At 36.0% G+C, this 15963-nt stretch overlaps 1 protein-coding gene across 1 annotated transcript in view; it reads right to left on the bottom strand.

Moving 5' to 3' along the window:
- The window catches only part of LOC150096275 (centrosomal protein of 78 kDa-like), a 249593-nt gene that overhangs the window by 222978 nt on the left and 10652 nt on the right, over positions 1-15963 (bottom strand). Inside the window, exon 2 of the mRNA XM_090409311.1 lies at positions 4820-5094. Within this exon, the coding sequence (XP_090265437.1) occupies positions 4820-5057 (238 nt within the window). The 5' untranslated portion in view covers positions 5058-5094. The remainder of the gene's footprint in view (positions 1-4819; positions 5095-15963) is intronic.

Raw genomic sequence — 15963 nt, 5'->3', positions numbered from 1 at the left:
AGAACACAGATTTGGTTGTTTTGTTTTTTAGGAAATGAAAAGAGAGTAAAGACGTTTTAGAAATGAGCAACTTTACCACCCTGGTTGGCCAAGTGATTAGCATATTTTCTCTCTCTCTCTCTCTCTCTCCAACCAACACTGAGTTTAAATCCCATCATAGGCATGGGGGATTTCAATGTCAGTAAATGCAAGACTAACATCCTGTTTGCTGAATGCCTGATGCTAGAAAAAGATCAATGCTTGTCTCTTTACTATGTAATCAGATACATGGGCATTTCAATGGAGTCTGTAGACCCATGGAAGGAGGCCCTAAAAACTTCACCAAACACTAACCAACATTTGTACAATACTTGTCATACTCTGCTTTAAACTCATTCCCCAACAAGGTGCTCCCAACATGGACAACCCATTCCATTCATTCAACACTTTCCAAGCAAAAAATCTATTTCTTACACCATTACTAACTACTCTTAATCAATTTCATGGATGACCACAAATTGTTTCCCCACTAATTGTACTGGAAAATTTCATCTATACTAATTCTATAAAACTTTTAAGTAACTTGTATGTTTCTATCACATCTCCCTTTTGTATCAATCAACCAATTTCTGTAACTAACCCACAAATCTTCAATCAATCCTCATAAGGAGTAATCCATAGACTTGCCCCTGTTACTTGATATGTGCAAGTCATATCACTGGATGCACTCCACTTCTTTGTCATCCTCCCCCACACACAAAAAGATGAAGAACTGTGCACAGTAGTCCAGATAGGTCCATACAAAAGCATTAGAAAGAGGTATAATAATGCCTTATCTCTGTTTATCTGGGCATTCTTCTATAACGAGGTAACACTGTGAGTTATTTTAGCCATCTTTGAATCTTATGGGATAATCCTATGAGCTTAGATAAGGAGCTGAAGTTTTCCATGGACATGCTACTTTTGCAGTATGCCCTCTGGACAAATTATCCATTACTATTAATTTTTTCATTCCAAAAACCTTACACTTTGTCAAATTACACTGACAACTATTCTCCTTTTCCCATACTGCTAGTCTATTTTAATTATCCTACAAAATATCTACATCATCTTTATTAATTATTGCTCTAGCCAATTTTATATCATCAGCAAACAATTAAATATTTCCCTTCAAATCATTTCCTATATTATTAATATACAAATTAAATAGCGATGGCGAAAGCACAAAACCCTGCAGCACACTGCTAGTCACACACAGGTCTCCTGGACTCTACTCCCTGAATAAACTACTGTCTTACATCTCTCCATCAGTCATCCTCTTATTCATATCACCAGCTTCATCATTAATGTCTCCATTTGCGTCAATCCACATATCAGAATTCCTATACGGAATCTTATCAAAGAATTTCCAAAGTCCAGCAGTATCACTGGGTAGCCATTACCTTCTAACAGAGACCACGTTTTGGACACTCCTTCACACAGGATTAGATGGAGGAAAATGAATGTGCTATTTAGGAGTCGTTATAGATCTGAAAGATTATTTTTTTGAGTCAGCAATGGCTTTGAAGAATTCTCCCAACCTTAACAAATATGGTTGCATTAATTTGCCAAAAATTTGGGAGACGATTATCCTAAGAAAAACTCCTGGATAACTGCTGTTTTTTTTTTTTTTTTTTTTTTTCGTTAGAGGGCGCCAAAAATAGGACTTTAGATCTTTTGTCTTTTGCAATTATATTGTTTCAATCACTCACTGTCGCGTTTACATGTGTGTTGTGCTCTGATGATGCTGAGTTGAAAATCAGTGAAATATAAGCGTTAATAAAACATCTTTGTTGTTAAAAGTGTTTGTGGTGTTGTTAATACCGTGAAAAATAAGTCATGAATAGCCATTACTTTCATTCAACACAGATGTCACTTTATATAAAATATACAGTGAAATGACCTACCCTTCACAAATCCATGCTATCCCCCCCCATACAGTATTCCATTATTATCCACCAATTCCAAGATTTTTTTTTTCTTTCACTAACTTCCCCAATATCATGACCACCATTCTTGAGATGCAGATTGGTAAGTAATTTGCTACCTCAGTCTTGGAGCTTCCTTTATGCAATGGAAATATTTTCTTCTCATTCTACTCCCTTGTGACTCACCTAGAGCCAAGACTTAAACAAGTTCACTTGGCACCTAGATGAATGTAGAATACTTGAGGATTGGAAATCATCTAAAACCATACTCATCTATAAAGGGAGAAAAAGAGAATATTGATAACTACAGACCAACATCCTGTCCAACCTCTATAAAATATTCACAAGAACCATAATAAATAGAATCAAAAACAACTATATGAAAATAACAGCAAAGAGTAAGCGAGATCATATAATATACCCACTAACTGAAAAATGCAGAAAACATCATCTTCCACTTTGTCTGCTATTTATCTATTTCAAAAAAGCATTCAACACAGTAGAACATGATGTAATTTTCTAGGCACTAAAATATCAAGGCATTGAACAACCATATATCAGGCTAATTCAAAACATATATACCGGTAGTGATGTAGAGATTAGGTTTTTTTAATAAACTCCTTGAAATATCTTCCAATAGCACCTTAGTAGCGCAATTGAAAGAACAACGGTATGTTGCACCCTTCAATTAGAAAAGGCCTAAGTTCGATTCTCGTCATGACGGGAGGAATCTTTATATGAACTTTTTCAATTGAAGGTGAGTTAGCCAATTTCATATGGAGGTAGGCAGGGTTTTTTTTTTTCTCCCAGAAACTCGGGTTTTTCATCTCGCACACAGACAAATCAGCCCTTCAGAACACACATGCAATTTAAAGACAAAAAATACTAGTGTGGTGGTGGGCAGCAGATGGCGTTGATGTAGATGATTGGTAGTAGAGGTTCGGTGTAGTGGTGGAGGAGAGCTGTACAGTAGGTGTCCTCCCGCAATGAGCCTTCGGACTCCTTGGAAGTGTCACGAATAATAATAATAATAATCTCTCAGGAGAGGAGCAAGACAAGGAGTGTAATCTCCCCCAATCTCTTCACAGCAACTATAAAAAAAAAACACAAACCTGAATGGAGATTTGATATAGATGGAAAGAATCCTATTTGCTGATGATGTGGTTCTGATATCTCATTAACTATCTGAACTAGAAATATTTTTGAACCTGCACGGCAGGATTACAAATACATCCTAACAAGACAAGGTGAATGGGAAAATGAATACTGTCATGACTGCAAAATGAAATTACAAGCTACATTTATTTAGTACAATCAAAATGGACAATGATATATCAGATGAAATAAATATATGCAAAAATTCTGCTTGGAAAGCTTTTAACCATATAAAAGACACTATCACAAATCAAAAAATAGATATGGCAGTGAGATATGGAACACAACAAAAGAGGAAGAACAAAGCCTAATAACAATCCAAAAAAGGCATAGAAAGAAGAGTCTATGAAATAGGCAAAGATCATATAAGACATGCTGAAATAAGGAAACAATCTAGGTTTAAAGCTGTGGTAGAAGCTAAGTATAAAAAATAATAATAATAAAATAAAATGGACACATAGCATAAATGAAAAACAACAGATCTCAAGAACAACAGACTGGTACATCCCAGACACACATAAAAAAGAAAATCTGGTGGACCACCTAAGAGATGAGAGGATCCTATATCGAAGTCAACAGAAAGGAAATGGAGATCAGCTCAGGATAGAGAAGACACTTAGCATCTTTGCAACCTATAGTAAAGGAGAAACCAAGACTGAAAACACAGGTCCATCATGGATCATCATGATGGTCCTGTGTCCATCATATTATCTTGAATAACACATTATTCAAGATAGAAAGCACAATAATTCTCACCCTAATCACATCTAAGACCAGGGTGAGAGACATTATAATAGCCAAATGCAATGAGCAGGTCATAATAGCCTCACTAACAGCTTGGAAGAAAACTGCTAATAAGAGAAAAGTAATGAAATGAATAAAATCTTGTTTATCATATCCTGCAGATTATTCAATGACACATTATTTTTAACAGAACCTCCATGGTATAAATAATCATCACAGAAAATCCCACTCGACCACTAACATATCTCTCATGCTATACTATAAAATCATTCATAAATTCTGTATTCACAATGCATTCCACTCACACCAGTTGTCATTTAAAAAACCTAATTCTTCCTCCCTTCTTTCTCATTCAACCTCTCTCTCCTTTTACTTTATGAATCATCCTTTTCATATTACTGGTAAAATCCCATCCCCAACTTAAATATTTATCATATTACCCTCTTTTCTGCCTGCTCTCCCACACTCTGCATTTATACTTCTTCAACTACTCCTCATAAACACTATTCCAAAATCCCAACATTGCCTTAGTCACTGGTTACTCACTCTTAGATATCTTTTGTCTCATTTCTGAAAATGAGACAACCAATTTTTTTTTTTTTTTTTTTTTTTTAAATCACTGGAAACCAGGCAAACTAAGCTTGTGCAAAATTAAAAAGTTTAAATTTTAAAGGTATGAACAAGTCCTAACAGTTTAAAAATTTCATATGTGAATTCTTTTACCAGCTATTCTGCAAGCATAAAGTGATAATTTATTCAATTTAACCACGCTACCGGCCAGGACATACATATACGTCCACATTACTATGGATGCGAAGTGCATATTAAAATTGTAATAAAATTGATATTACGTTGAAATTGATGATGGATACGAAGCTTTTGAGGATGCGTATTTGATCTTTAATGGCCGGTAAGGTGGTTAATAAATGCCGTGGACAGGAGTTGTAACTAATAACATTAATGTACATTCATACCATTCATTTCTAAAAGGCTTGGTGAGAGAACAAAATTATTCCTTAAGGCAATATACCTTAAGCTTCTATTCGCTGCAAGTGCTTCCAAAAAAGGTGGCCAATATTCCAATCTAAGATATTCCAATGGATAATCTAATATGCCATTTTTCAGATATCTTCGTATGCCTCGCAATGCACATAACTTATTCTGTGCACAGAGGGATGCAAATGCTTTCCAAAAAGAACACTTTTCATCCATCTTTGGTTGTGAATAATATAAAACTGGATAAATTTTTCTATGGAGGAAAAAAAAACTTCAGAAAAATTTGCAAAAAACATAAAAAGAAATTTATGGAAACATTTAATGTGCTAATAATTTATGATAAAATAAACAAATATAATGTATAAATACTGGAAATCTTTAAAGGTGCTTGTGACATAATAACTATAAACAACAAATTACACAATAATCACAGTAATTAACTTTAATGAAGGTACAGATATTTCATACTGAAAATAACAGTACATCATCAGTGTGTAGAAACAAGCAAATCAAAGAACAATACAAGGTACATACAACAATCAATTTACCAATTAAAAATGGTTGTTGTGAGCTAGAAATTAATATATTAATGTAAATTAATATATACATGATAATTAATATTAATTAATTCCTTTTTGAGAGCCTCCATAGCTCAGTCAGTATACACGATGCCCTTTGGTTAGAAAGACATGGGTTCAATTCCCGTCAGTGATGTGAGGAACTTTTATCTGGTCTCAACTAAAGGTGAGTTAACCGATCTCATATGGAGGTAAAGGTTTTTTTTTTCACATGGAAACTCTGCCAAACCGGTCAGTAAACACACACACACACATCTGAAGACATAGGGCACACCATGAGGCATTGGGCTAACCACCTTATCCTCGATACAGTAGCAGTTAAGTGAATAGAAAATCCTTGACACAGAAAAGGTAAAAGAGGTTGGAAGGAATAAGAAGAAGGAAAATAATTCCTTTGCAGTAAAATTATGGCAACTACAACCATGTTAGGAATAATTATTTTAATTTTCTGATGTTTTGACCTTCATATTAAGGTCATCATCTGGAGTATACACACACACATACAAAGACAAGCTACATTACATTTCTAACAGTAAACCAAAGTGAATATGATTTGAATCAATCATTATTCTACTGGCTTGACCTCTAGTGAAAAAAAAAAAAAAAAAAAACTACATCAAAGCTATATTCCATTTATAACATCGTCAGAGAACAAATTCATATTGATAGTTTAATACAACAAAGTAGTGGCGTAATCCATAATTTAACAAAAATGTCAGAGTTATAATCCTGGATTGCTTACAGTCCTAATTATAATTAACTCTTAGACCATAAGGTTAAGTGGGTAGAATATGTGCCATCCATATTCTTGAGATTTTTAATTATAATTAGGACTGTAAGCAATCCAAGATCATAACTCTAATATAATAATAATATCCATCGATGAGTCTTTGGACTTCCTGGAGGTGTCAAATAATAATAACATGGCAAGCAAGAGGAAGAATAATTATGGCAGATAGTCATGGCAACAGACCAACAGCTGCAAAGGATATAATGGAATTATTGAATGAGCACTTTATCAGCACATATTATACTCGTGTAAATGATCCAGTGCAATATATAGAAGAGAGGCAAGTATTAGGAGAATTGGAAGTGAAAGAAACAGAGGTGTATCAGATGTTGGTTGGGTTAGATGTGAATAAGGTGTGGGAATGGATGACATATCACCACGTATACTTAAGGAATGTGCACCACAGTTGGCTATGCCTTTGACCTGGTTATTTAATAAAAGTCTTGAAGTGGGTAGGGTTCCTAAGGAGTGGAAAGAAGGCAAAATAGTACCACTCCACAAGAATGGTTGGGTTATGGTTCTAAGACAGAAGTCTCTAATTATAGGTCAGTCTGTATAACTGCAGTTGTGGTCAAGGTGTTGGAGAGATTGGTAAGGAATAGAATACAGAAATTGGGTTGGTGAAGCATTGCATTCTTTATGATGGTCAGCATGGATTTGTAGAGGGTAGGTCCTGTTTCAGTAATTTACTTGCGTTTTATGACAAGTGTGTTAGATAAGGGAGAATCAGATACAGTGATATTCTTACAATTTGCAAAAGAGTTTGATAGACTACCACATGATAAGTTGGTGTACAAGCTGCAAGGGATGGGAATAGATAGCATATTGATTAGATGGATCAGAGATTAGCTCTCTGAACGATACCAGCAGGTTGTGTATGATGGAGCACTGTCTCAAAAAAGAAGGGTGACCAGTGGCATGCCCCAGGGTTCTGTTCTTGGGCCCCTGCTTTTTAACTTGTTTGTAAACGATATATCATGTGGACTGACTGGGGATCTTCAGTTATTTGCTGATGATGCAAAGTTGGGAAGAATTATAAGTAACACTGCTGATGTTAAATTTCTTCAGGAAGATTTGAATAGACTTTTGACTTGGACAAAAGAGTGGGGTTATAGTTTTAATGTCAATAATTGTAAGGTGTTGCATTTTGGGGTGCAGAAATATAAAGCTGTTTACTATATCAGGAAGTGGATGAGATTAGAGATTTGGGAGTGAATGGCTGACAGTAGACTGAAGTTCAGAGGGCATACTGCTAGTGTTGCAAAGGCTGCACATCATAGTGCTGCTATAATAAGAAGTACTCTAACATGTAAGGATAAGGAAGTGGTTGTGCCACTGTATAAGACACTGGTCAGACCACACTTGGACTATTGTGCTCAGATCTGGTCACCTGGTTTTCAATGTGATGTGGAGACATTGGAGAGAGTCCAGAGACAAGTGACTAAGAATATCAGGGGTTTGAAATGCTGGCTATGAAGAGAGGCTGAAGAAATGTGGATTGCAGAGTTTAGTGGATGGGAGGAAGAGAGGAGGTGGAATTGATAGAGACATTTAAGTTAGTGAGAGGATGTTATCAGATTAATCTAGAGGAGATCATAAAAAGAGTAGAAGGTGAGAAGGGAAGAAATAGAGGTCATTCCTGAAAGTTATGTATAAGTGTAGTGAAGAGTGAAGAGGGGTGCGAGGAGTAGATTTTTTACATGGAGAATTGTCAGTGAATGGAACGCATTACCAGAGTGTGTTGTTAATGCAAGTAGTGTTAAAGGATTTTAAGATTCTATATGATAAATATGTTGTCAGCTGAATGAACCTCCCACGATGAGTCTGTCGACTCTAAGGAGGATGTAATAATAATAATAATATATACATATTAATATATTAATAATAATTAATATATTTATAATAATATATTAATTTCTAGCTTGTAGCAACTGTTTTTAATTGGTAAACCAACTGTTGTACGTACCTGAATTTGTATTCCTGTCCTTTGATTTGCTTGTTTCTACACACCGATGATGTACTGTTATTTTTATTATTATTATTATTATTATTATTACGGGCAACTCCAGGGAGTCATTAGACTCATCGAGGGAGGCCCCAAATCATATTCATCACAACTATTCGACATTCATACAGTATCTATCATACCTTGCCTTAAACTCATTCACTGTCATAGCATCCACCACAGACTCTGGGAGCGCATTCCACTCATTCACCACTCTAAAAGTAAAGAACCCAGCTCTAATACCTTTACTAACCACACTTTTGCCCAGTTTCCATGGATGTCTTCCCACAACCAGCCCTGTTCTCAAAAATATCTTCTGGATTAATCTTATAGAAACCCTTCAGTAATTTGAATGTCTCAATCATATCTCCCCTCCTCTGCCTATCAACCAATTTTTGCAACCCACAAATCCTCAACCTGTTCTCATAAGATTCATTCCACAGACCTGCTATCATCTTGGTCACTCGCCTCTGGATCCTCTCCACCTCCTCCCCATCAAGAAGAAACCTAGGTGACCAAATCTGGGCACAGTAGTCGAGATGGGGTCTTATCAAGGCTCGATATAGACGAAAATAACCTGCTTGTCTCTGCTTGTCAACGTATTCTTCAGCAACCAAGTGATTTGATGAGCTGATTTGGCCACTTTTGCAATGTGCCCCCTAAACTTCAACTCCTTATCCACCAACACTCCTAAATCTCGTGCCTCATCAATTTCCTGTAGTACAGTTCCACCAATGTAGTAAACTACTGCTAATCTTTTCACCCCAAAATGTATAACCTTACATTTTGCCACATTAAATTGACATCCATTCTCCTTAGCCCAGACCTCCAATCTATCCAAATCATCTTGCAAAATTTTGACGTCATCTGCATTTACTATTGCCCTACCCAACTTTGCATCATCCGCAAACAAATGAACTGTTCCTCTCAGATCCTTTCCTATATCATTAATGAACAAATTAAACAGCAGTGGTCCAAGAACAGATCCTTGTGGCACACCACTAGTCACAGGCCGTCTCGTGGACTCTACTCCTGAATAAACCTTTCTGATATCTCTCCGTCAACCACCCTCCTATCCATCTCGCCAACCCTACATCCATCCCCATCCCCATATGCTGCAATTTACTGATTAGAATTCCATGTGGTATCCTGTCAAAGGCCTTAGCAAGGTCCAGTAGAATCACTGTAAACCCATTACCCTTATGCAGTCCAGCCGTCACTGTGTTATAATACGTGAGCAAGTTACTGAGGCATGACCTACCCTTCACAAAACCATGCTGTCCCTGATACAGTATCCCATTTTCTTCTATCCAATCTTGTATTTTCCTCTTGACTATTTTCTCCAAGACCTTGATAATGATTCCTGTTATGCTGATTGGCCAGTAATTTCAACAGCAGCCTTGGAACCACCTTTATGCAGAGGAACTATTTTCCCCCTCTTTTCACCCCCTTGGGACTGACCCAGACCCGAGGCTCAAATTAAACAAAATGGTCAAGGGCACTGACAATTCTTTAGCCGCTTCACGTATGACACGAGCTGGTATACAATCCAATCCCACAGATGTATTGACATTGAGGTTCTGTAATAGACTAGTTACCTCTACTTCATTCATCACAATTCCAGTATAAGCTGTTGGTTCTTCCATTCCTGCAATGTCACCACCTGGATGATAGATATACTCTTGCAAAGTGCTCGCTCAGTAATTCCACTATATCGACTGATTCGGTTACCTCCCTACCCTCAGCATTTTTTAAGATCATTCTACCATGAACATTTTTCCTTTTACTTGTAACATATTGAAAAAAACTATTTGGGATTCTCTTTAGCCTGCATGGCCAATTTTCTTTTGTAATCCGCTTTTGCTTTTCTTACCACCCTTGTTACCATCCTGGTCTGAGCTTTATACTGTTCCTGCACCTGCTGGTCACCTTTCTCCTTAAAATTCCCTCCACAATTGTTTCTTTTTTTGCAGCTCAAGCTTAATAGTGTTATTCATCCATTCAACCCCTACTTGATTTATTATTCGGATTCTTGGTATAAAGTCAACCATTGCCTCCTGCAAACACTTCTTAACCACCTCCCATGCACTATCAACATCCAGCCCTGGTATTTTCCACTACATGCTGCCACAGATAGTTGTCCCTTAATAACCGCATAAAATCCAATTCCTTCCTCCCATGTGCCCTCTCCTCTTTCAATACAAAATACAGTACAAAATAGTACAAAATACAGCAATCCCTCGATTAATGCACCTAATGCATTCTTTAAAACATGCGCATTAATTGAAAATGCACTAATCGAATATAATAACCTATGGGGAAAAGTATAATTCGTTCCTCAAATTTCTTTTTTGACCCTTAATTTTTTTTTCATAAAAGAATTAGAATACATCTCAGGACCTAGTTAAAGGAAAACCATGAAGCTGAAAGACAATAAAACAAAATAAAATATATATACTGAATATATATTTATTATTCTACTTCTTAACAAAGAACTGAGCTAACGTAGTTTGGCAGGCATTCCGTTTCTTTTTTTTTTTTTTTCATACAACTGACAGTATGGTCCTATTGCCTCTTCTATTACTTCTGCAAATTTTACTGCTTCTCTCTTCATTAGGGTTAGCCTCTACGCATTGCTGCTTAAACACTTCAATTGTACGAAAAATGTTTTCAAATTGTTTCTTTGAAATCTCTTTGGGCTTGTCAGTGATTAAATTTTCTTTATATTCTTCAGGATCTTCTCACTGTACATCTAAAATTAGCAGGTCAGAATCACTCAAAATCTTTTGCACACTATGTAAGAATGTACTTCCTAACAGCTCACATATTGCTAGCAGTAATTTCATTCGACTTTGCGACTTTCTAACCAGGCTAAGATTTCTCTAATTTGGCCAGAAAAGTCTTGGAAGGCATTTGCTTCCAAAATAGGCCGGTTTCATCGACATTAAATATTCGTTGGTCACAATAGCCACTTTCTTCCACAATTTTCTTCAAAAATCTCTGGATAATTTGTGGCCACCTTCTTATCTGTGCTTGCAGTTTTGCCTGTGATTAAACATTATGTGGGCTATTTCTCTTTTTGAAACCTCAAACGACTAGTGTGGAATTCTTCTTTTCCATCATTGATAGCCCTTTCTTTCAAGGTTGCAAACAGCTTATTAAATCAAAAGGTGCTTTTGATTTAATAAGGTCGGTGCTTAACGGAATGTGATTTCGGTTACAATCTTCGATCCATGTAGAAAGACGTCTCTCTAATTCAATCATTATAATACTCTGATTTTGAGTGCATGCATGATGAACTTGAAGCAGCCTTACATTTCTCTTTGCATTCAGCAGCCTAGCTTTAAATTGCTCTTATAGTTGATTCACCCATTTTTGTGTTCTTGTCCTATCTTTGCTCTGGACTCGCCTTGTTCATTTTTCTTTATTATTTCAAGTTTTTCTTTCAACAAGATTACTTTTCGAATCTTTTTTACACTTCCACTTTTCTGCTCACTTATTCTTTTACTTGTGATGAAAGATTGGGAAAATACTTGAAAATAAAAAAAGTAAGGAAAACAGTTGCAAAGTAGGCACAAGTTATGATCAGCAAAATTTGTGGCAGTAAATCTGGAACATAGTGTACACATGAAAATAGTGTAGTATGCTAAAACTTTTAAAATGTTTTAAATTGGTAACTAAAGTATTTCATCCTGGTGAGTGATTTTTTTAAAATAGTTAGCCATAAAAATGTATAGATAGAAAATGTTCAAAATCTGTAATATTTATTTTGAAGTTGTATATAGGTGCACTAATCAAATTTTTGAGCTGCACTAATCGAATTTGGGTATAGAAAAAAAATGACGCACTAATTTTTGTGTGAAAACACACTAATCGGGGGCACATTAATTGAGGGATTGCTGTACATGTACTTTCATTAAAGTTAATTACTGTAGTTATTGTGTGATTTGTTGTTTAAATACTGAAGAAAGATTTTCTTACATAAAAAAAATTAATTACTACACAGAATTTTTGGCCATCATTTTGCAACTGTCTTCAGTGTACATCACTAAACAGTTCAAAAGATAGGATATGTACAAAAACATGATGATGACTACTATTATTACAGCACATGAATTTCTAGTCTAAAGACAAACTGTGGGAAGCCAGCAAACTTTACTTACACAATGCCTACCATACCTCTCCTCATTCACTGATAAAGCACTCAAAACTGCCTCTGGAAACCTTCCAGGCATTCACGACTATCCAAACAAGTCATTATATGCTAGATCATGCCTCAGTAATTTGCTCATGTTTTATAACACAGTAACGACTGAACTGTATAAGGGTAATGGGTTTTCAGTGATTCTACCGGACTTTGCCAAGGCCTTTGATAGGATACCACATGGAACTCTAATCAGTAAACTGGAGCAGATGGGGATGGATATTGGGTTGGTGAGATGGATAGGAGAGTGGTTGAAGGAGAGATACCAGAGAGTGGTTTATTCAGGAGTGGAGTCCAAAAGACGGCTTGTGACTAGTGGTGTGCCGCAGGGTACTGTTCTTGGACCTCTACTTTTCAATTTGTTTATTAACGATATAGGAAAGGATCTGAGAGGAAGTGTTCACTTGTTTGCTGATGATGCAAAGTTGGGTAGAGCAATTGTGAGTGCACAGGATGTCAAAATTTTGCAGGATGATTTGGATAGTTTGGAGGACTGGGCTAAGGAAAATGGATGTCAATTTAATGTGGCAAAGTGTAATGTTATGTATTTTGGAGTGAAAAGATAAGCAGCAGTATATCACATTGGTGGAACCGTACTCCAGGAGAATGATGAGGCCAAGGATTTGGGAGTGTTGGTGGATAGGAAGTTGAAGTTTAGGGGGGCACATTGCAAAAGTGGCTAAAACAGCTCATCAAATCACTTGGTTACTGAAAAATACTTAACAAGCAGGTTATTGTTCCTCTATATCGAGCCTTGATAAGACCCCATCTGGACTACTGTGCCCAGATATGGGCGCCAGGGTTTCTTCTTGATTGGGAGGAGGTGGAGAGGATCCAGAGACAAGTGACCAAGATGGTGGCAGGTCTGTGGAATTAACCTTATGAGAACAGATTGAAGATTTGTGGGTTGCAAAAATTGGTTGACAGGCAGAAAAGGGGTGATATGTTTGAGACATTCAAATTACTGAAGGGTTTCTATAAGATTAATCCAGAAGATATTTTTGAGAATAGGGCTGGTGGTGGGAGGACTAGGGGCCATTCATGGAAGCTGGGCAAAAATGTGGTTAACAGGGGTGTTAGAGCTAGGTTCTTTACTTGGAGAGTGGTAAATGAGTGGAGTAAGCTGCCAGAGTCTGTTTTGGGTGCTATGACCATGAATGAGTTTAAGGAGAGGCATGATAGATACTGTGTGAAAGACGAATAGTTGTTCTTGACATGATGTTAGGGCCTTCCTCGATGAGTCTGTCGACTCCTTGGAGTTGACGGAATAATAATAATTATGCTCTTGCTACCACACTCTTATATAATTTTCAGGATACTCTCCTGTTCTCTCTCTCCTTTCATGTACTGAAAAATTCTTTTGCATATATGCTCATGAGTAGCCACAGGGGCAGAAAAAAAAAGATAAGTTTTGATATAATAAATTATTAGGATATTTGATATAGATTGAGAGGGAGTTTTGCCTGGTTTATTCATAAATGAGTGTGGATAATTTATATTGTGTGTTTTTTCCATGTGTTTTAGGAGAATATGTTAAGGAACTAACAGCTCCACTGACCTAATTTTCAAAAAAAAAAAAAAGTCTGTCTATGGAAAAGGTGCCCAAAGATTGGAGAGAATAAGATAGTGCCAATGCATAATTGTGGTAGTAGAATAGAGATGTCAAACTGTAAACAAGTTTCAATTTTTTTGCTCTAGTTGCTAAGATTTTGGAGAAATTAGTGACAGATCACATACAGCATTTGGCAGGTAATGTAATATTATCTGTAAGGGTCAGCATGGATTTGTTTAGGAGGATTCTTGTTCAGTAATTTGCATTTACTTGCCAATTATAATAAAGTAACAACAACTGCTGATGATGGATAGGTGTATACTGCCATATTTTTGGATTTTGCAAAGGCATTTGACAAGGTACCACATGCTAAGTTGATATATAAGTTATAATATCATCATCATCATCATTAGTTAGTGTTCTGTCTCTTGACAGGTCCAATGGTATAACTCAGCAGATTCTCTTCCCCCAATTTCCTCTGTCTCTTGCTTCCTCCTTCATTTCCTGATATCTTCTTGTTCCCATTATATCATCAAGCATCGTTAGTTGTCTTCTTCCTCTTGGTCGCTTTCCTTCAATTTTCCCTTCTATCATTCTTTTCAGTAGGCTGTCTCCTCTTAATACATATCCTATCCAGTTATGCTTTCTTCTTCTTATGGTCTTTAGTAAATTCCTTTCTTCTTCAACTCTTTGTAATACTTCTTCATTGGTGATTTTTTCAGTCCACTTTATTTTCTCCATTCTTCTCCATAACCACATTTCAAATGCCTGCAACTTCTTTCTTCCTAATTGTCCATGTTTCTGACCCATATAAGGTTACACTCCAAATATAGCACTTAATAAGTCTTTTCTTTAGATTTTTATTCATTTTATTAATAAACAAATTTTTCTTGCTATAAAAGGCATATTTTCCTTTGTTAATTCTTTCTTTTATTTCCATGTCACATTTTCCATTTTCTTGTATTATACTACCTAGGTATTTGTATTGTCTCACTTGCTTTACACTTTCTCCGTTCATCATCACCTTGATACTTCCTGGTTTCTTGGAGACTCTCATCACTTTTGTTTTCTTTGCGTTAATTTTCATACCATATTTCTTGCATATATTTTCAAATGTTTGCATTAGGTGCTGTAGTTCATCTTCGGTATTAGCTAATATTGCTTGATCATCTGCAAATCTAATATTTTGTATTGTTCTTACTCCAATGGTGATTCCTCTTTCCTCTTCATAAAATGCTTCTTTTATTGTTTCTTCTGCAAATATATTGAAGAGTGTTGGTGACAGGCAGCATCCCTGTCTTACACCTCTGCCAATCACACATTTTTTAGTTTTTCCTACTTTTGTCTTTATTATGGCGGTCTGGTTCATATATAATTCAGCTATTAACCTTCAGTCTCTCCAATCTAAACCTATTTTGTGTAATATTTCCATAAGATTTTCCCATTTCACCATGTCAAATGCTTTTTCAAGGTCGATGAAACAAATATAAACTTCTTTATTTACTTCTATATTCCTTTCATATAGTCCTCATTACTCCAATTGCATCTCTGGTTCCTCTGTCTTTTCTAAATCCAAACTGATCATCCCCCAGAAAATACTCCACTCTATTATACAATCTTTGATTTAATATTCTTAGCAGTACTTTGGAGGCATGTGAGAGTATGCTTATAGTTCTGTAGTCACTGCACTTAGCAGGATTGCTTTTCTTTTCAATTGGTATAAGAATACTCTCTGTGAAATCTTTAGGCCATACTCCTGTTTTGTAAATGAGGTTGCAGAGCTTCCATGTTTCTGTTATACCTTTGTTCTCCAGTTGTTTTAGGATTTCACTAGGTATTCCATCCACTCCTTCCATCTTTCCACTTTTTAATTCCTTAATTGCGATGTATTCCTTCCATCTTTTACCCTGTATTTCAATATCATAAATCAGTTTTCCTTGCTTATCTTCTAATGGCAGATTTCTTATGCTTTTTTTAATATTTTAATTTCTTT

Source organism: Typopeltis vanoorti, chromosome 19 (assembly GCF_054136105.1).
Source record: "Typopeltis vanoorti isolate ZY-2024b chromosome 19, IOZ_Tvanoo_1.0, whole genome shotgun sequence".
In the NCBI taxonomy this organism is placed as follows: domain Eukaryota; kingdom Metazoa; phylum Arthropoda; class Arachnida; order Uropygi; family Thelyphonidae; genus Typopeltis; species Typopeltis vanoorti.
Note: the sequence above shows the minus strand (reverse complement) of the source record. Positions and strands in the feature narration are given on the sequence as shown.